Source organism: Oenanthe melanoleuca, chromosome Z (assembly GCF_029582105.1).
Source record: "Oenanthe melanoleuca isolate GR-GAL-2019-014 chromosome Z, OMel1.0, whole genome shotgun sequence".
NCBI classification, from domain to species: domain Eukaryota; kingdom Metazoa; phylum Chordata; class Aves; order Passeriformes; family Muscicapidae; genus Oenanthe; species Oenanthe melanoleuca.
In genome coordinates, this window is record NC_079362.1 from 11,874,340 (window position 1) to 11,895,943 (window position 21,604).

The 21,604-nt window shown below is 48.6% G+C and overlaps 1 protein-coding gene across 1 annotated transcript; it reads left to right on the top strand.

Moving 5' to 3' along the window:
- The first annotated feature begins 6,184 nt into the window (after positions 1-6,184).
- On the top strand, positions 6,185-20,485 carry KLF9 (KLF transcription factor 9). The gene is made up of 2 exons (XM_056514160.1): positions 6,185-7,101; positions 16,849-20,485. The coding sequence occupies exons 1-2, from the start codon at positions 6,633-6,635 to the stop codon at positions 17,079-17,081; spliced, it is 702 nt and encodes a 233-aa protein (XP_056370135.1). The 5' UTR covers positions 6,185-6,632; the 3' UTR covers positions 17,082-20,485.
- The last annotated feature ends 1,119 nt before the right edge of the window (positions 20,486-21,604 follow it).

A 21,604-nucleotide genomic window follows, 5' to 3' on the forward strand; every position in this document is an offset into this window, starting at 1 on the left:
CCTTCAGTGATGGGTTAACCCGGCTCGATTTAACCCATTCAGGTGCCTCTGCAGGGAAATGCCAGCCTTCTCAAAAACAAACCCACAGGACGCAGCAAAGGAAGCCACATGCCCATAGAAGTCCAGGAGACTTCGGAGGTGGATAAGATGGGACCCTGAGAGATGCGGGGGACCCCGGGGCCGGGAGCGGGGTCCGGGCCGCGGAGCTCCCGCCGTCGGGGCAGGGCGCGGGAGGCGCGCAGGGAGGAGGCGGGAGCGGGAGGGAGGGAGCGAGGGAGCAGGGAGAGAGGGAGGAAGGGAGGGAGGAAGATGGAGGCGGCCGAGGGCATTCGAGGTGAGGCGAGGCGGAGCCAGTGGCGGGGACGCCCGTCCCCTTCCCGGGGAGAAGGAGGAGGAGGAGGAGGAGGATGGGCTGTGGCTGGAGGGGGGTAGGTGCTGGGACAGGGGTATCTCTGCCGCACACGTACTGGCGCGGGCGCGGCGCTATTAATAAACCGCGGGTGGCTGTAATTCCGCCCCCCAGCTCCCAGGAAAAGTGTGCTCCCGCGGACTCCCGGTCCGCCGCCAGCTCCCCGCCTGCCCAGCCCGCCTGCCGACCCGTGACTCGCTCGGACACCTCCCCACCAAGACAAACAAATGCGCAAACAAACGAAAACAATAAAAAATTTAAATGTAACATACATTTTGTACGTTTATTATTTAAATACGCACATACTGTATGTATTATGCATGAATATTCATTATATATGAATATAGGCATGCATGAGTATATGTAATAATATATACAATAGGTATACAGTTATTAGATATGAAATACAAAAAAATATAGGTACGTATTTTTATGTTGTAGGTCATATAACATGTTATATTCTGTATGCTATATATTTTAATTTTCTATATGTAATCTAAAGTATACCTATATATAAAATAAGGTGAGGTTTTTTGGGGGGTTTGGGTTGGGGGCTTTTTGGAAGCAGAGGGTTGAAAAAGATGAAGCCGTTTTCTTGCAGGGGCCTCCCCGAGGTGAATTAAAAAAAAAAAAAAAATTACTGATTAGGAAAAGAAAAAAAAAAAAAATGGGAAACAAAACCCAGCGAACGAACAAAACAAAAAGATGGAATCGCAGCGATAGATGCCGGCGAGAAGAGCCGCAGAGCCCCGGCGTGGCGGGGCCGCGGGTGGGGTGTGCGTGGGGGGGCTCTCACGTGGGCGGCGGGCGGGGGGCGGGCCCGGCGCCCCCGATCTAGGGCAGCGCGTTCCGTGCCGGAGCGCGATGTTCCCGCAGCGCGGGGATTTCTGAGAACTGGGGCCGTGTCCTCAGCTGAACCCGCCGCCGCGGCCCGAGCGCTGACGCGCCGCCTTAAAGCGGCGATGGCGCGGCGGGCCCCACCGCGCGGCGCCGCACGTACGCCTGCAGCCCGCAGTGCGGAGCGGGGCTGCGGGCAGCGCTGCCCGGGGCCCGAGGGGCTGCGACGGCGCCGGGCACCGGCCCTGCCCGCACGGACCGCCTCGCCTCGCTCCAGGACCTCGCACTGCCCTCGAAGCGCATGGACTGTGCTTCAGATCGCTGCTCTTCCACCCTTCCCCTTTCTCTGCCTTTCGTCTCTTCTTTTGCAATACCTCGTCCAGGGTGTGAGATGCTCGACGGTGCTTGCTTATCACCTGTATCACAGCACCCCTTCCTGCGACAGCCTTCCGGGGTGAAACAGCACAGCTGCCACCGACTCTTGAGCCAATGTTAATTAGGAAGCTTTGAAGGCCTTGCATTCAACAGCACTCAACAATCTGACGTGTTGAGCTTTGACCAAGTGCTGCCAACTGCGGCTGACCTCTAGTCCACAGTCCCCACACACGTTATGGCCGTTCTGCTCCTGGCTCGTTTTTCATTGGATGTCTTTGCTACAGGCAAAGGTAGATTTTCCCAAATTAACTATAGTCTAGCTTTCTACTTTTGAACTCGAGACTCACACACCCATATGCACACTGAAGGATGGTGTCTGATGCAGGCTGTAAAACCCATCTGGGATCCTGGGTGCATACTCAAGCAGCTAGCCCACGCTAAGTTCAATGCTGCCATGGCTACACCACTGTCGGCCAAACCAAGTCAAAATGCAGATCCCTGGTGCCCAAGTGGGCTGTAATGTCATTGAGGCACAGCATCCCCTGCATACTTACCACCTGCAGAGATAAGACCCAGGAGAGAGAAGACATCCTTAACACAGAGGTTCAAGATCAGCCAAATTGCTCACTCATGAGATTTCAGAAGGACCTCAAGACCACAGTCAATCCTGTCATGCAGAATAAGGGCAGAATTAGACCAGAAGAAGTTAAAGGTAAGAACAGAGAAACATAGTCTCCAAGTATGTTTAGTAGTAAATAGGAAAGGAGCACAGCTCTGTAAACACTACACTAGTTTCTAATGGAAGTTGGAGGCTGATAATCCTCAAATTCCTGGATTTTCAGAAGTGTCTTCTCTCAGCAGCCTTCTACTGTACAGCTGCTTTTAAAATGGAAGGATAGTTTGCTAGTGGATACTTACCATGCCTTGCAAGCCTTTATATAGCAAGCAACTCTGCTGAATTGTTCTACAAAAATTTAATTTGAAGGTTTCTGTTGAATCACATGAAGAAACTTTTTGTCTGCTTTGTGTTTTCAATGACTGAGAGTCATTTCTTCAAAAGGTTAAAGCATTTCCTTCCTACCATACCAGACTTCACAATGGGAGTTGTGGCAGTCTGGTGGAAGAAGTTGCTGTATTTCCATGATAATACATGCAGACAATCTGGGCAATACATTGGTATGAAAGATACCACACATATGTAAAATACAATGCATTCATATTTATATGACTGCTGAATTACTATTCTGTCATGTTGCCAGAATATCAGTCATGAATTTTCAGCACGGTCACAGACTTTAAGAACACACGTCAGCAAACAGGCCATTTATCTTGATAAATAATTTCAGCCATTACTAACAATTGATCAATCCCCAGCATCTTGTCAAATCATTTGGAGCACATGCCATGAGGCTTGGAGAATAAAAAAAGTCAAAACAGAATCTGGAATAATGTTTGGAGCCTGTGACCTTCAAAATGTTAGGAAATACAAATATGGGAGAAAGATGGATTTCTTCATCTTGTCTTGGTAAAAAGATACCATCAGAGAAACCTCTCTGCTTCATAGAACAGCCCACAAAAAGCAATAGAACAAGGTTTGAAGCAGAACACCTGATTCAGACTGCCTTTACTAGACCATTTGCTCCACAAAAAAAAGGTATTTTGGTGAAAAATTCAGTGGCACTAAAGGTCATTACTTAAATTGGCTTGTGGATCAAAACCTTGAGGGTTCTCACAGTCTGGGTCTCTCCAAGCAGATGGAGGGTGCAATGTTTTAGGCACCTGGAGGGCACAGTCTTCATTTGTCACAACTCCCCATAACAGTTCCTGTCCCTGCACTGTCCCTCTGGGCCAGACAACAACCAGCTGCCTTAAAAGTGCCACTGACAACTTCCCCCTGACTCCACCCTGATGTGCTACATTCCTGTATCGAGGGACTGTGCAGAGGGCAAACATCTGCCCATCAGGAGCTGGTCTGGAGCTTCCAAACGTGGGTTGAGTGCCCTTGGGTGACAAAGGATATTAGGATTATATCTAAGTGCTGTCGAGGGTTTAGAATCATAGAGTAGCTTGGGTTGAGGGGGACCTTAAAGATCACCTAGTTCCTACCTCTCTGCCAAGTTTAGACAGCACAGTCTAAGAGAACATTTTTGTTTAGCCTAGTTATTGCAAAAAAAAAGTAGCTGTGAATTATAAACCAAGATATGGATTAAATGCATGCTCTGAAACCATATCCCAGTGTTACCATCAGCACATCAACATAACATCAGCACAGTCAAATCTGAGTGATGGCCCTTATCATCCAGAGATAAAGAGGTTTGTGAGCACAATCCCGTTTCCAGGCACGTGTGTGTTGCTGTTAAGAACACTTTCCTCTCTGATCTGTACAAATTAATGTAAGAGAATAATTAATGTGAGAATCTGACATGAAGTAAGCAAGTCACCTTCTGGGAAACAACTTGAATGTCACAGAAAGGTGCATACGGAGATCTCCAAGCAGGAACCTTTGGTCACTGTCAGCCAAAGAAGCTCTGAAAGTGCTGTGAAAAAAGATGACAATCATGCAACCTGTGAAGTTACATCCTGGATATACAGATTAATGAACCAGGGATGCAGCTTTTCGTGCAAAATGCTGTTGCCCTCTGAAGGAAACAGAACTACACAGAAACCAAACATATATCAACAGCTTTAGTGGTAAAGAAACAACAATACCTTCTGTTCCTCCTTCCTATCAGACCTGGGGAATCACACCTCTTATTCTGCCTGGTGTCTCTTAAGCATGGGAGGCCAATGGATGCTGGATTAGCTGGGAAAAATGATGTGAGAACAGGGTAAGACTGACTTGCAGGCTGATGACTGAGACTTGAAGACCACCTCATTAGGTACAGTGCTCTATTCATGTTCTCTGTTTGGTCTTCACCAGCCTACAGATGATTGACTTACAGACCTAGCCTCTAGTCCTTTTGCTTTTTTTTGTGTGTGGTTTTTTTTGGGGATTGTTTTTTTGGGGTTTTTTTTTTTCTGAATTACGCCACATAAAATTATTTCAGGCTGATGTCAATTATCCATGGCAAAGGATTATTACTGCTCGAGGTTACACACAGTGATTTTGTGTGCTAGCACACAAAATGGCTGACATCACTAATTTTTATCTCCTGCAGGAAAAGAACAACACTGCCTCATTTCGGTAGCCAGCACTTCCTCATCATTTCCACATTCAGTTAATGAGATTAATAGCAATCCATAAAGCTCTTCACCATTCAGGCCTTGTCTATGTTTGCAAGGAACGGTGGCTGCAGTCAAGGACAGCAAGATTCAGCTAGGGACACTGTCCTGCCAGGACTCACTCTCCTTGGGATGCAGATCACAAAAGCAGGGAAAAGCTCCTCTGTCTGACAGGAGTGCTTCTCCATCTACGTGGTGATTTCAGAGGCACTTGTGTTACTTTGGCTAATGCTGTAGAGAGGCTCACATGCATTATGTCAAAGGCAGAGTCTTTCTGTTACTCTCTCCTGATGCTTGCAAAACAGCAAAACACACTGACTGACGTACTTCACACCTCAGTACTGCTGGCTTAGGGATGACGGTAAATTATTTTCATTCTTTAAGGTAGTGTTTGATCCAGAAGCCAGTTTTTCACTCTTCTCTGGCTGAGCACAGGTCAGTTAGCTTTCACAACATCTATGAGCTTTGCGAGTTCGATGGGACAGAGATGGGGGCGTGTTATTTGGGTAGAGGTGACAGGGCTGGGGATTCGTTTAGGCTGGATGGCACTTATTCGGCGACAGGGTAAAGCGTCAATCTGACCTTTATTTTCGCCAACAGCGGCAAAACCGCAGACACCATGAGGTGCCTCTAAAACCCTTCCCCGGTGGCGGTACCGGCCCCGCTCATCCTGGGGGCACGGAGGGCTCCCCACTGCCCCGCCTTGCGGAGCCGCCTGTCCCAACGACGGCGCGATGGAGCGCCCAACTCCGCCACCGGGTTTTCTCCGGGGGGCTTCGCGGGGTCCCGCTTCCCGCACGGCGCCCGCCCGCGCGGCCCGGGGCAGAGCGGGGAGCCACATCCCGCGGGTCCCGGTGCCGGGGGAGGGAAGGGAGCCGGCCCGGGTTCGCGCGGGGGTCACGGTCACCGGCCCGGGCGGGGCATCCCCGGCGCCGCTCCCGCCCCTCCCGGAGCGCGCGCCCGCCGCTCCCCGCGCCTCCGAGCGTTGCGCACCTTTCGGGGCCGGGCGCTGATTGGCGGGGCGCTGCCAGTGACATCAGCCGGCTCACTTCCCATTGGCCGGCCCGTTGCTGGGACCGTAGGACTTCCAGGGAGCCACTTAACCCGCTCGGCGCCGCCGCCCCGCGCCGCCCCCGCCGCGGGCCCCCGCCCGAGGCCGCCGCCGGCTCCTCCGGGACGCGGCCGTGCCGGCGGCGCGACCCCCGCGGCGGGGAGCGGACCCGCGGCGCCCCCGCCGTCCCGCCCCCGGCGGCGCCGCGGCATCGCTGCTTTAAGCGGTCGCGGCGGGGCGCCCGGAGTAGCACGCGGCCTGGGGAGGGAGCGCGGCGATTGGCGGGGAGGCCGCCCGGCGGACACGCCCCCCCCTAGAAAAGGGGCGCCGTGAGTGGCGGGGGGAGAAAGTAAACACAGCCGGCCGGCCCTGCCCGCGGACCGGCCGGGGCGGGAGGGGCTCCGCGCCTGACGTGATGGGCCCCGGCGCGGCCGCCCCCGGGCAGCAGCACACGGGGCGCGGGGCGGGCGATCTCCTCTCCCCCGGCCCCTGCGCCGGACCTGGGCTGGCCGCGCGGGCGGCGCTCCCCCCTCGCCGTCTGCGCGCCGCCCCCGGGGGGCGGCGGTGAAGGACCTGCCCGGCGCCCCGCTATTTATTCGCCCCCCACGCCCCCTTCCTCCTCCGCCCCGCTCTTTCCCGCGCCGCGGGCGGGCCATGGCTGGCGGCGGCGCGGTCGGCCCGGCGGACGAGCACTGAGGGCGGACGGAGCCCCCCTCGTCGTCGGGGCGCGGCCGCACCATGTCGGCCGTCGCGTACGTGGACTTCGTGGCGGCGCAGTGCCTGGTCTCCATCTCCAACCGCTCCGCCGTGCCCGAGGCGGCGCGGCTGAAGGTGCCGGACGAGGGGGAGGCGGCCCGGGAGCTGCGCGACCCCCGCGACGCCTGGAAGGACTACTGCGCCCTGCTGGCCATCGCCAAGAGCCTCCTGGAGCTGAACAAGTACCGGCCGCTGCCCGCCCCCTCCGTCTGCAGTGACAGCGTGGAGAGCCCCGACGAGGACGCGGGCTCCGACAGCGACGCGGCCACCGAGCAGGGCTCCAGCCCGCCCCGCAGCCCCCCGCCGGGGCCGCCCCCCCGCCTGCGCGCCGCCGGGGCCGCCCCCAAGGGGAAGCTGGCGGCCGAGAAGCGGCACAAGTGCCCCTACAGCGGCTGCGGCAAGGTCTACGGCAAGTCTTCCCACCTCAAGGCGCACTACCGGGTGCACACAGGTCAGCGGTGGCGGAGGGAAGGGGGCGGGAGCGAGCGCTTGTCCTCGGGTGAACCCGGCCGGCGGCGCGCCCGGCATCCCCGCGCGCCCCCGCCGCTCCGGCTGCGGGGCCGGCCTCGCCCCTCCCTCCTGCACGCCCCCCTCTCCTGGCCCCGGCTCTCGTCGGCGCCCCGTGTCCGGCGGGAGCCGGGGCCGCCCGGGCGGGGCTGCGGCAGCGCCTCCCGCCGCGCCCTGCCCGCCGCCCACCTGTGCGGCCGGGAGCCGGCCCGGGCCCCGCGGGCAGGGCGGGAGGTGCCGGGAGGGGGAACTTGGCGTGTCCGGATGGCTGGGAGGATGGCGGCGGGGGCCGCCGGGTTCGGGTTTCCTGGCGCTGTCGGCGGACGAGCGCCTGCCCCGGGTCAGGACTGGGCACCGATTCCGCAAGGGAGGCGAGGGCAGCGCAGTCCCCGCCCGTGCCCCTCTCGCTGCTCCCGCCGTCGGAACCCGCAGAGCCGGCGCCGGGCTCTGGACGCCGCGGGGCCGTGGCTCCCGAGCAGGGGCTGCCGGCTCGGCCCGGGCGGTGGCGGTGGCGGTGGCGGAGTGTCCCCGAACGTCGGGGAGCTGCTGCTCCGGGGCTTGCGGACACACCCCCTCGGGCGGGCGGCGCGGGCCCGCTCCGGGAGCGCGCACGGGAGCGAGAACCGAGCCGCTCTTGCCGGCGGCAGCGCCTCGCACTATCGGCTGTCGCGATCTAGCTTCGACGCGTTCCACAAGGGCTTCATTCATCGCAGCTGTGTGCTCCCGTTCCCGGCCCTCGCCTGGGCGCCTCGGAGGGTGTGGCAACATGGAAACCTGGAGATAGATAGGACGTATCTGCGGCAGCCCGGCCCCAAAGGGACAGCAGCTGCAGACTTCTCTGTTCGTTTGTTGGTTTTTGTTTTGGTGGTTTTTTGGCTCTTTGTTTGTTTGTTTTTAGACCTTCAGTGCAAGGGATTGAATAAAAACCTTTATGGGTCTGAATTGCTCTTGGGATCAGAGTGGAGTACAAAAGGCTGCTTTAAAAATGTTCTGAATTAAAGGGTTGTGTGCAAGAACAGAAAGGAGTGAATCGAAAGAGACAAACACCGCCAAGACATTTCATGTGCTTCACATCAGTTCTGTCAATGATGGTGCCTTTCGGGTTTTGTCTGTTGGTGGTGATAGTGGTGAAATACAAAAGGAGGAATGTACTGTCAGGCATTACTGTAGAATTTAATATGGGTTGGGTAGGACATGACTGCATCTGAGCTCCAGCTCAGCTTCCACTGCTCCAGTTGGCTGCTGTGCCTAGGTGTGCATGCACTGCAGAGGAAGAGACTCAGTGCTGGTTGCCTACCAGTGCCCTGCTGGCAGATCTGCTGGGTGCTTAGCTCAGGAGGCTGGAGAGGAGGGGTAGGATTACTGGATATGGCTCAGCTGTGAGCTCTGCTGTTAGACTTTCTCTCTGAGCTGGGAAAGACGATGGTCAGTAGTGACCCTACGCTGACCTCGTGCTGACCAAGGCTTGCTGTGTTACCAGCTCAGAGACTGCAGCTCAGATGCTCTTTTGGAGGCTGTGTGTAACTGGTGATCTCTAGAATGTTGTCTCATAGGTGACAAAGAAAATGTTAGTATAATTTCCGTTTACTACCCCATGCTCCAATATCCACCCCAATGAGGGAACCAGAATAGATGCTGGCTGAGATAGCATTCTGTGTGATGACATGTAAATTAATGTACTGTACAACCCACACAGCTTGCTGCAAGCAGTAGTGTTATAATAAGTACTGTGAAGTGGTATGAGGTTTAGCATGTGCTGCTCACAAGTGGGTGGCCTTAGCACCAAGTATGAGGTGTTTGACTCAGAAACACTGGTGTACTGTCATGGTAGATCTGTGTGTTTAAAATCGCTGCAGACATCCATGAATAATGAACTTTCAGAGCTTCCTGATATGAAGTTAATTGGAGCTAACTGAAATGCTAAACAATACTGACAATGTTAAGTATTTTTATAGGTGACAACAGTTCCATAACAACAGTGGGATTCAATGGGACCTCTGGAGTTATTCATAACTTTATATTGCAGAGCATTACTGGGCCCTCCTTACTACCATTTTATTTCCTTTTTTTTTTCAGATAATGTCTCTCTCGTCTATCTGCTATTTTTCACCAGGCCACCAACTAGGTTTCTTGCTGCAGTGTAGCCTTTAGTGGAAGTAGGTGCACAGCCACCAGTAGAAGCTTTCAGGTCTTAAATTTTAATATTTAATCCCAGTGCTTCTGTCTTGGAAAATGGCTTAAGGAGTTCTGTTCACACCTTGTGAGAACTTGTGTGTACTCACAGTTCTCTTTATTCATGAATCCTAACCAAGCAAGTTGGGAAGCTCTGGATCCTTCTCTTCCTGCGTATTGGTTGGGAACCTAAAAACTCACTAGTTGCCAAGCAGGAAACAAAATATCAAATAAGCTAGAAGGATAGAAGGCAAAAACTTGATTCTCAGAGGTTAAAGGTATGTATCTTATTAACAATTCTTGAAACTTGTTTGTTCAAAGGTTCCGTATTTCAAATACTAAAAATGTCTAAATAACCATTTGCTTGAAGTTATAACTGTTTGCTTGAAGTTTGGGCCTTTGGTGATAATGTTAGTTCAATTTCCAGAAGGCTCAAATTAGCCATCCATCAGGAATTGTCTTTTACGTTGATCTTTACAGAAAAGATCAGCAGATGGCACTGCACATCCTACTTGTGCAAACAGCCCTCTTGCTTGTGCTGCTAGCCTGGGTGAGACCCAAGCCCTGGAAGTGGTACAGAGGCCAGTAAAAGGTGCAGGACCCATGGACCAAGAAAAAGACAAGCAACAGCAGAAAAGCAGAGACTTACCTTCAAAATGCACAGAATTCTCTAAACAGGTGGCTTTAGAGGTTTGATCAAGGTGTTGTGTAAGGTTATTATTAGCCTCAAAGACGGACCAGGAGGAGCAGCTTAATAGAGAGGGATGTGCAGGCCAGAGGGTTTCCAGGGAAAATGAAGGCATACAAGAACAAACAATCTCAGTCAGGAGGCCTGGCCAGGCAGTGGAGGGCAAAGGGCAGAGAGAGAAACTGTCAGGAGACAGTACAGCTGTACTAAATTCATGTTTGCTATGGTGGTGTGAATATAATCCAGTTAAAGGGCACATGACCACTGAGACCAGATCTTCCCTGTTCCTCCTTCTTGACCAGGAAGGCACCATAAAAGTAGCTTGTGAGATGCTTCCTCCTACTGGACATGTAGTGCTTGCTTGCCTGGGGAGGCTGAGGGTCGATGGGAATTTCACATTCACATCAGACGCCCTTAATTAACCCAGATGTGGGAAAAGTTCTCCCTCTTCAACTAGGCTTTTCAGCCATCTGTATCATCATTAAAAACTGGAATCCAGACAATGCTGAGGGTTTTGTTACGGCAGGCAGATGATGCACTCCTAAGTGTCCCCAGCACCTGGCTGTCACCAGTGCTCAGAAGCAGGGCTTAGGCAGAGGTGGGAACCCCCAGGCTGGGAGTCTGCACTGGGAAGTGGAGGAGTATTTCCAGTGGAGAGTAAGAACAGGCCCTGCTGCTGCCTGTTGCTGCTATCCAGATATCGTGGTGTTGGACCAGCCCCTGTATTGGTTTGGTTCTTCTCTGCTGCTGTGTTGTGTTCGAGATTATCTCACTCAACAGCCTGTACAGATACTGCTATGTTGACAGTCCTCTGCTTGCCGAGATCTTTCTCAGTAATTTTGTTTGAGCATAATCTGAAATTCAGCATTTTAAGACTCTCCTGTATAGCTCATGCCATGTCACTTAGACAGATCCTTTAGAATAGGACCCAAGAGCAAAAAGTGGAGCTAGCAACACATTTTTTGTTGAATTCAGATTCAACAAAACCACATTAACCATGTGGTTAATGAAAATGCACAAATTGCTGGAGTTCTAATGGCCACTTTTCCAGGTCTTGGAGAAACATGATGATCCTGACTGGGAGCCCTTCTAGCTGAGTAAGGTGGGCAGAACTCCTCAAGGTTCAAAGTTCCCAGTAGTCTTGTTTTCTGGAAAAAAAATTCAGATTTTAAGCAGATGTATGTGTCACTTGTGGGAAAGTGCTCCAGAAGAGTTTATCAATTGAGTCAACGTGACAAAGTTCACATGTAGGACAGAGGCAGTGAGCAGGCATTATCTGTAAGAGCACAACTCCTGCCTCCAGATGGATATATTGAAATTGCAGCTTTACAGAGTTCTGCAGACTGTTTGTGCTGTGGCACTGAAGCCCATGTGGTGGATGTCAGTGCTCTTGTTAGCCTAAGTTTCTCACAGCACCAGCTGTTAGGATTGCTGCAGGAACTCCTTTGTTCCTCTTTGTTGGCTGCTGTGTTGTGCACCAGGCTGTTGCTCCTGCATTCCTGGCCTTGAACAGTTTTCAAGCCTGCAGCTGGAAGAGCTGGGAAGGGCCAATTTCAGATTAAAGAAACAGGGTCTGAAGGAGTGATGGTGAAGAGTACTTCAGAGAAATAAGTTTCAGACACTTCACTTCACTTGTGGTAGTGCAGTTCACCATCTGTGTTCAGGTTACAATGAATGTGCATAGCCTGAGAGCACTCTATAAATACCTTAAACTTGAGGGAAAAGTCTGTTGAAACACTGGCTAATAAATTCAGAGTGAAATATCAAAAGTTACGTTATCTTTCTCAATGCATGGAAAACTGGATTCCTCCTTTCCCTTTCAGAGCTGTTTCTTCTTAGCAAGGAAATTTGATTATTCATACAGGACAGGAGCTTAAACCCAATATCCTTTGATCCCAGGTGAGTGCCCTAAGCACCAGGCTAGGAGTTATTCTCTCTCCATTGTTCAGTGAATATTCAAGCATTACTGCAAAATGGAGGGAGTTCACACAAAGATAAGCCAGGAAAGAAGAGCTAGGAACCTCTCCCACATATCCAAGAATTTATTGCTGAGGGCTCTCATCTCAGCTACAAAAGTATAGGTTTAACTCTCTGGTAAGGTTTGGAAAGGTCTTTCCCAAGCAGCTTACATGACTGATCTCAATCTCTATATATGTTTATGTGTTTGAAGACACATCCCTCAGAGAAACCCTTTTCGTACCACAGTCAAGGGGGTTTGTGCTCTGACAGAGAAGCTGAAAGGGCATCCCTTACATCTGATACTGTGTCACAGTGGGATAACAGCAAGACAGTTTTCCTGGAATTTAGACTCAGCAACAGCAGGTTGTAGCACGTGGTTTTGCATCTGGGCTTTTGAAAGAGACTCAAAACACCTGTATGTCCAAGCCACTGCTGAGTGGTAGTTTTAAGAATGTCAGAACGTCCTAAATACTTGCTGAAGGCATCATTTTAATACTTGAACCAACCTGTAGTGTTTAATCCTAAGTCCTATCAGAATAAAACCCTTGCTGGAACCCATCCATCTGTTGCCCATCCCATCTGTTAGATCTGTGGTCTGGTTGGATGACCATGGTTTAGGTGTTCCAGAAAGCATTGCTTAGGCATATGGTCCCTAACATCCTCGCTGCTGATCTCTCTCTGCCCCAGTATTTGAGTGTTTTAATGATCTGGTTTTGGAATATCTCAGAAGAGGAAAGAGCCTGCTTGAAAGGCCTCCAGTCTGTCTTCCCTGAAGATCTCTCTTCACCAGAATATCTTGCATGTGGACAGTAAGTCAAAGTCCAGTGTCCCACAAGAAATTGCTCGTTCAAGGGTGTGTGGGGCAAATAACTGGGGGGCAAAGTGAGAGATCCCTGAGACAGCAGATATTCTGTGTATTAAAGAAACTGTGAACTTCAGCTCCTAACCTCAATCTTCCATGCATAAAGCAGCATTTTGTGGTGGGAAGGCAGATGACTAATCAGGATACCACTACTACCTGTACGTATGTTAATCAGTCTGCTAATGCCCACTCTATATTATATTTTCAGAAACTCTTTCTGCATAAGACTGCAGTGTGGGAAAATCTGAAGTGTCCCAGAGTAGGAAAAAAAAAGATAATTTTTTTGGCTATTCAGAGTAAAATAAAGTGGACCTATCTCAGGTCATACAAATAAGTTTGGATACAGAGTTTAAACTTGCACAGAAAGAACAAACTAAACATTTGTTGTAGAGGGTGGGGAGAAGGAACAAGTTGAAAATGGCTGGTGTAGCAAGAGGGCTAATATTAAAAGGATCTGCAGGGACCTTTACATCCATATAGGATTTGAAGTAAGCCAGGGTTGCAGGAGCGGGAGTTCTTTAGACTGTAGAGAACACCTGTGAAGCACCACTATTAACTTATACTGAGAATAAACTGTCTCTCACTATATTTCTGGTGCCGATTTTCACAGCACAAAGAATGGGAGTCTGCAGATGCACCTGTTCCTATTACCTATTAATCAGTTTTTCACTTTTTACTACTGTAAGTTGCCCTGAATACATGTGTATATACATATTCATCTTTTTTTTTTTAAGAAAATTATTTACCTCTTGTGTCTGTTGTGTTAGGATCCAATCACAGATAATTTCAAATTATCATGATGTACCATTGACCTTTCCTTCATCTCTTGATGGAAAATCCCATCGGAGGCATAACTTAAAAAGTCACTAAGCCACTAATGGAAACAGAGTATAACAGCACTGTGTGTTTCTGTTTCAGTCTGTTTCAAGCTTTAGTATTACTACCCACACAACTAATGGAGAAAAATCATAAGGAAAATATATGCCTTGCCTGAGCTGACACACAAATCCCTATCTCCAGGTGGGGGTAGCACTAGCTTGCACTGCAGCTCTCTCTTGCCTGCCCAGCAAGCATATGAGCTGCAAGACTTGTTTTCTCAGAGGGCTCTTCCACCAACATCTCTGCTGCTGCAATAAGAAAGCATGTCAAATACAGCAGATACAACCACCAGCGTTGTTGGTTGGATGGTTATCACACGCCATCAGCCATCTCTGCCTTGCTTTAAGTGCCTCCTGGCGATACACTCCACGCCTGCCTTGTGCCTATTGAGGCTGTGGTACCATCTCTTTGGGCTGGTGTCATCCCTTATAGCTTTGTGACCAAGGAGAGCAGTGAATTCTCAGGCTCAGAGATGACCCCTGAGGGCCTGGAAAAGCCTCCCTCCCCCTTGTCTCTGTTCTGAGAAGCATGGAGTTTAATGCATCCAGGTGTCAGGGACTGTGCCTGCTTTCATATAGGCACTTCCACAGTGGTGCATCTCTGCACCACGCCAGGCTCCCACAGCCTTTGTGCCCAGGGCTGACTCCCTGCAGAGTACAGTTACCAAAGGCATAGCAGGTGAGGTGATCCTCAGGCGATCCTGAGCAAGCCCTGTCTTTCCTGAAAGCTTTGTGGTTACACTGCATAACCTTAGAGTGCTTTCCCCTGGCATGTGCAATGGTGTGTGGGGTAGTGATGGTGGAGGTCGTGCTGCTCCTGTCATGTGTCAGAGGGAATTCCAGAAGCAGGGCTTCATTTTATCTTCCCACGTGAAATTCCAGGATGGCGTGGGGGAGTTCAGTTTATTAAGGTTGCTTGAGGCCAGGTTTTAAGCACTACTTTTAGACACTCAGGTTGGATACTACCATGCCTAAAAGGTAGGTGCTGCTCCCCAAAGACTGATGCTTGTTATCCAGCCTTGGTACTTGTCTCCCTGTTTACAGTTGGGCACTTCTTTAGACTGAAGAGCCGTCCGAGGTAGATGGTTGGAAATGTGGTTTCAGGGGATGAGGCAGGGTGTCTCAGTTGCTCCCACTGCTCTGGGGTGTAAGTGCCTGACACAGAGGCGATGGTTCCACACGTGCAAGATGTATAGCACTCCTCCCACACTCCCAGGGGGAGCAAGAAAGCTGTTCTGCACCTCCCACTGCCACCTGCTTCCAGGAGCTCTGACAGAAACCATGAGATGGATTGCAAAAGAGCAGCACAAGTGAAACACTTGCCTCAGATGCTAAGGACTGGCACTGGGCAATGGTGGTGTTGTGAGGTCTCTGTACAGCTCCTGGTGCTGCTCCACTGTGTAGCTGTGGCCATGGCCTTCATGCACACATGACCCTATGTACTGCTTTAATTAATTTGTTTTATACAGATGGTGGCTGTTCAGAAGGTCTTCCAGCCATGTGTAAAAGCATACGTCAGGGAGCCAAGAAATGAATTTATAACAAAGAAAATAGCCCTGGCTCATGATGGCTGGCAGCTCTGCCTCCACCAGGCTCGGGCAGGCAGCTGGCTTGGCTTCCTGTGCTCCATCCTTCTCCCTGACTGAGAACCAGCATGGCTATGAGGCAAAGGAGGCAAGCACAGGGCAGTGCTGTGACCTATGCAGTCCCACTCGTACAGCTCAGCTCCATGGCACGCTGGTTGGTCTGGAATAGTGCAGCTGCCTGGCTTTCAGGGCCCCTGGTGGAACTATACCTCAGCTCACCTGGCCTGTCCTTATCCTTCTTTGGCCTTTTGGATGCCATCAGTGAGTCCCCCCCTGCAACTCTACCATACTTTCTACTGATTGTTGTCCTCCTGGCTTCAGGGCTGTTCATTCAATCCTGTAGCTTTTCGTCCCTCCTGTCCCTGTGTCTGGAGAGAACTCCAGGGCCCACTTTGTAAATCACTCCTTTTCTGCTGATCTTTAAATGTAAAATGAGCTCACCTGTTGTGCCAAGCCTCACAGTACTGAAGTTCCTGAGTTTCTTTCCAACTCTTCCAAGCTAGAAAACTCCTGGTATAGTTTTTGTATTTCATGGTTGACTGTAAATAGCTGTCAGAGAGCTGCCATTTATATTCTCTTCAGGAGGCTCTGAAGAAAGTAAGTTAAAGGCATCAAACCTGCAGCAGTGCATGGAAGAAAGCTTTTGTGTGAACTTAAACACTTTCTTGTGTTTCCATCTGTGCTGTGTACTAGGGTCAGCCTCACTGCCCCGGATGCTCTGTGTTTGTGAAGGCAAAGCCTGTGAAAGCCACAGAGGTGAACTGTAGGGACATGAAGTGCCAGGAAGATGGCACAGAGTGCTCTTCAATCCTTGCACCCTTGTTTTGTAAAAGCAAAGTTGCAATGTTGTTTAGGTTAAGGTGTTTGAGTTTGTTTTTCATCATTATAGCAAACATCTATTCCAATAGAGTGTGAATAATGAGGTGTTTTTCCTGTCTTCAGATCAGCTGTCTAAGAGATGGATACTTACTGGAACACCTTGGATTTCCAGAGGAAGGGCTGAAAGGGGAGCATGGGACTTCTCTCTGCAGGTGCATCAGTTTTGCCCCACGTGTTTGCAGCCCTGATGCCTCCCCGCTCAGTTCTTCCTGGGCTAGAATGACTTGTCCGAGGTGAAGGATTTTTTTTTTTTTTTTTTTTTTTTGCATAATTTTCTAACTGTTACAAATAATTCAGTAGGATGGAAGTGTCAGAGGAATAATTCTGGTACAGCTTTCCCAGGCTACTGTAGTGAGACCAACAGGAAAAACGTACAGGCACAGGCAGAGCTCATCTGTTGTTTTGGCAGTCTTCAGGTCATGTAAGGTTTTGCACTAGAATGTAAGTTTCGTGTGTTTGGAGGGGTTTTTGGCTTCTACTGGAGGTGAGACTGAAACCTGATGAAGTGAGTTATCAACAACTCCACAGACGCTGGCACCATGGCAGGAAACAAAAGCAGCTTTTTTCCCTCAGCAGCATGTTCTCTGGCTGCTCAGCAAAGCTGGCATGTGCCGATCTGCATTTCTCCCGCCCCTCTAAATCTCTTGTCATCCTTTCTTCCCCACAGGTGAGCGACCATTCCCCTGCACGTGGCCCGACTGCCTTAAGAAGTTCTCGCGCTCAGACGAGCTCACGCGGCACTACCGGACCCACACCGGTGAGAAGCAGTTCCGCTGCCCCCTCTGCGAGAAGCGCTTCATGCGCAGCGACCACCTGACCAAGCACGCCCGCCGCCACACCGAGTTCCACCCCAGCATGATCAAGCGATCCAAAAAGTCCAGCTCCAGCAGCTCCTCGTGAAGGCAGGGCTGGCCCTGGGGGAGGAGTGGAGAAGAGGCAGGCTGTGGCGAGGATGCAGGCAGTGGTGCCAGAGCACGAGCATCCACTGCGTGGCCGGTCACCCTCGCTGTCCAAAAGCACATGTAGCCGGCATTAAAACAAAAAAGTACTCAGTATCCCCCTCCCCATCTTCCACCTCCTGGCTCTGCCCTGAGAATAACAGTCTAGAACAAGTGGGCTGTGGGGTGAGAGGAGGGAAGGGGCAGCCAGTGAGGAGGTGGCCACCTCTTCCACTGTAATGCGTTGATACTGATGTACATACATATGACTGGGCGGTCTGGCCTGTGCCACCACAGTAGCATGACCCCAGAGTCTTTGTGATTGCTGTGTCATGAACATGTTTTGTTGAACAGTGTAATGCTGCTTGTATTTAGTCTGTCGAGTAAAAACACTTTCCGAGTCACATAAATAACTCAGATAAAAACTCCATAGCACATTGTAGAAGTGGGTTTACTTCTGTGTATCTTCTTCGATCCTGCACTTAAAGAGACTATTAAGAGAAACACTGCATATGTTACCAATAGTATCTTACTGATATACTGAGATAAGGTGAATTTATACTCAATAAGGCCCATTAAAGTAAATACGTATTTTTAATTTTTCTTTGTATTAACTATACTTTTGAATATCAGCTGGATTTTTCCAGTAAAAACATGTATGATTCAAGATACTTAAAGCAAAAAAAATCCCCATGAAGAGCTCAGTAATTTTCTGACTGTGTGTGTATTTTGCTCTGTTATTCACTTACCTGGAAAAATACAACTCAGTCTAGATAATGTGGCGGGCATGTGGGAGCTGAAACATATGTCTCTCATATGATCCTATACTGTACTTGTCAGTAATACAGTACTGTACTAGAGAAATGCCACTAACAGTGCTTTATTCTGATGTGGTTTCTTTGAATGGGTGCACAAAGCAGCTACCAACTTTACAAATTGCTGCTTTTTTAAAGGCTTTTTCTCTCCTTACACTTGCCTTAAAGATTTATTCTCTTCATACCATGGCCTAACTCCCTTGGAGTACTATGGGGGTTGTGTGTGTTTGTGGAGAGGGTAGACCTTTTCTTAAGAGCACTCTGCTAATGGAAACACCTAAAATTACTGTAAGGAGCACTTTGGAAGGGCTCCTGTGTCTCTTGATTGCTCTTTCTCTGGAGTATGGGGGAATACCACAAGCTAATTTGAAATACAGAAGGTGTCTTGCAATACTCCTTTATGGCATAAGCTTTTCTTAGTACTTTGTACTTGTGTCATGCATGGCACGTCAAATGCTGATAAAGGCAACGTTAACTTTTATTTTAAAGCTATTTTTTGATGTCTAAAAGGAGAAGAAATATCACTGAGTGAAAACTTTCAGATGTGGTCGTTAGTGAATATTTCAATTTTTTTTAATGTTAAAAGCATGAAGTTTAAGAGGTTATAAGTGATATATTTTTTCCCCTCCCCAGCTGCATAAAGGAGGAGAATTCTGTTTACACATTATTTTTTTTCCAGAAACATTCTTTGGTTTGGTTTTTACCCCTTTCTCCAGAAGAGGAAGGGGAGGTGCAGCCCTACTACAGAGACTTAGGGCCAAATTAATTTTGTGAGTATTTACACTGAAACCCGAAGTGTCTCCACTGCAGATGAATTTAGGTCATCTTGTAAAATTCTGTATATAAAAGATCTTGTTAGCACATGTGCAATTATATTATCTTACTGTTTTATCTGATAAAAAGCTTGCTTCCTAGAAAAAAACATAAGAAATTAACTCGGAGAGTAGAGTGTTTTCCTCTACAATTGTATATGGCTTTCAGCATTAGAAATCAGTTTGCATACTGTGTTTTTACCTGTGTAGTTCATGATAGATTTCGTCTATGTGAAGAGAACTTCTTTTAAAGCATTGGGGATATTGAACAGTGTGTGGAAAAAAAAGGGATGTGTTTTCTTCAGTGAAGACATCAGGAAACCAAGCACACTTTCTACCTCCGTTTCAGCCTTTTGAAACATTTATTTTAGAAACCAAACTTTAATTTCACGTATTCAGATTGAGTCATAGGGACATAGGTTCTTTTTAATAAAAAACCTGGTAGTATTGGTGTTTTTATTGGTCTAGAAATACAGAAAGTGTTCTGCTTATCAGTACTGTTAATGCTGCCTTGTGGAGTAGGGTCAGGGCCACGAGCAGCAAATTCTCGAGAATCTGCACAAGATTCAAAGGTGCATCTATGTTCATCTTTGTTCTTCTCTCTGAAGATCAAGCTAGATTTCAAGTCTCCGTCCTGCAGTCTGGATTGTTGCCATTTTGTGGGACAAATGCAGCACTTGGAAAATTAAAGCCCGATCCTGTGAAATACAAGAGATCCTCACATCCAGTCAACCACAACTAGAAGCCACAGCTGATAAGCAGCTCCTAAATTTTGGTCACTGAGCTACCAGGATTAGCTGATATATGGAAGTAAATGTCCAGCTTTATGGTTTCCATGTTGTGTAATGCACACATGGGTAGAATGCACACTTAAAGAAACGTTCCTGCAAAGTCTGAAATGGGCAGGAGGTACTTTAGTTCATGGGACAATGGGACATGCAAGGTATGTGTCACAACTGCCAGTGACAAGATCCTGTTTCTGCAAAAAACCCTTCCTAAATGGTAATGTATGCTGTATTTCAGCATTGGACAGACAGGATTAATGTGATTCATTAATTACTAACAGAATGCATTGGGAATTACCAGGTTTGGGGATATCATTGTACTGTTTTGTTAATTTGGTTTGGTTTTTTTTTTTCTTTCAGTAAAAGCAAACAATGGCTTTAACACCTAAAACAAAATGCAGGTTAGATCCTTGCATCTTGAAGTTGAGTTTTGAATAGTGTTGCAAGTGTTGGAAAAGGAAAATCAGGTTCTCTAATACTGTATGTACTTGTTGTACTATTTTGAAAGTACTTAATAGCGCTAAAGTTAGGACAGCTCCTTTCCTTGATTAAGAAAGTCCATTAGTGTAGAGAAGTCATGGATTTAAAGGTATAGCTATATAACTTACTACTTCTTGAACTTTTTTCATGACTGACATTACAGATCTGTTTTCAGCTTGCAGATGGACTTAGGCCAGCATACACCAGACTGGACACATACTTCAAAATGCTGTTCTACAAACCAGTGATCTGTAACACTGTAAAATACCAACTCCCAACAGTTTAATCAGTTTTATTTTTGTACAGTATTCGTATTCTTTATAAGTTATTTTGCTGTCCTGTTTTGTAAATCACATGAAATTGTAAAAAAAGGAAAAGAAAAAAAAAGTAGGCATAGGTGTTTTTGTACATATGTATATATGTATTGTCCAAATAAAAAAAAAAAAGAATAAAAAACCCAGACATTGTCTTGAATGACTGGAGTCAAGCAGTCTAGCTAGCTCGACTAAACTAGCTAGCTAGTCTAAACTAGCCTGAAAGACTAAAAAAAATACTGCACAATATGAAATCCATAGTTTGAGCAGTGTGTGAACCAGCTTCAAAGGTCTTAATGTTGCTAGTCATCATTTAGCTTGGGTTGTCTTTCTCTACATTTCCAGGGTGTTTTCCCAGGCATTCCTTCTACTGATACAGCAGAGAGACAGAGACACAACTTGTACTCAGGAAAAAGTGTCCCATCACCTGCATGCTTCAGCTCCCAAGAAGTCTGTCTCCCACTGCTCCATGGTTTTTGAGTTCAGAGTGGGGCTCTCCCTCACACCGTGAGCTCAGTGAGCAAATGATGCTTCAGCCTGTGCAGCCATACTGCTGCCTTGAGCTTTCCATGGCTTTGGAGGTTTCCCTGGAGCATGGAGATGAGATAAAAAGAATGTGCTTGGCCTCTGAAAGAGGGAAAGGCAAGGTACCCTGTGCCAAAAAGCTCCCTGACATGCACAGTCACTGGCATCACAGTTATCGAAAGCAGCCACTTACAGGAATGGGCATGGTGCTAGGATATGACTGGATGACAAGATGAGCCCTGGACTGGAAGAAACATGCAACCTTCCAGCAGTGCAGGCAGGGACAAATGGGTGGAAGATTGTCATGTGTAGCTGAAGCAAAACTTGTTAAGTAGCTTCCAGATTTGACTCAATGCTGAGTTGGAGTTTTTTCTTCTTGTGTTGGATGGCTAAAGGATTGATAAAAAAATCTCAGCATAATGTTTTTTCTTTTTTCAGCTTGTCATTGGTTTTATGAATAAGGGCTGTAGCACTGGCCTCATTCCCTTGCAATCCCCTCATAAAAGACATTAACTATGCTTTGTCTTAAACCTTTTAATATTTGGTTTTAGTGCTGCAATTTGAACAGCTACCAAAATCTGCCTAGTGTAGAGAAGGTCTTGGAAGGATGTTTCCAGTCACTGAGTATATTATACAGAGGGGTCTCACCAGGAGTAGGATAAATTTTGACTAGGAATGGGTATGTCATGCAAAGACTTGGGAGCACCACAGAGGTGCTGGCAGTAATGGGGAAATGTGACCCTGAACACAGACT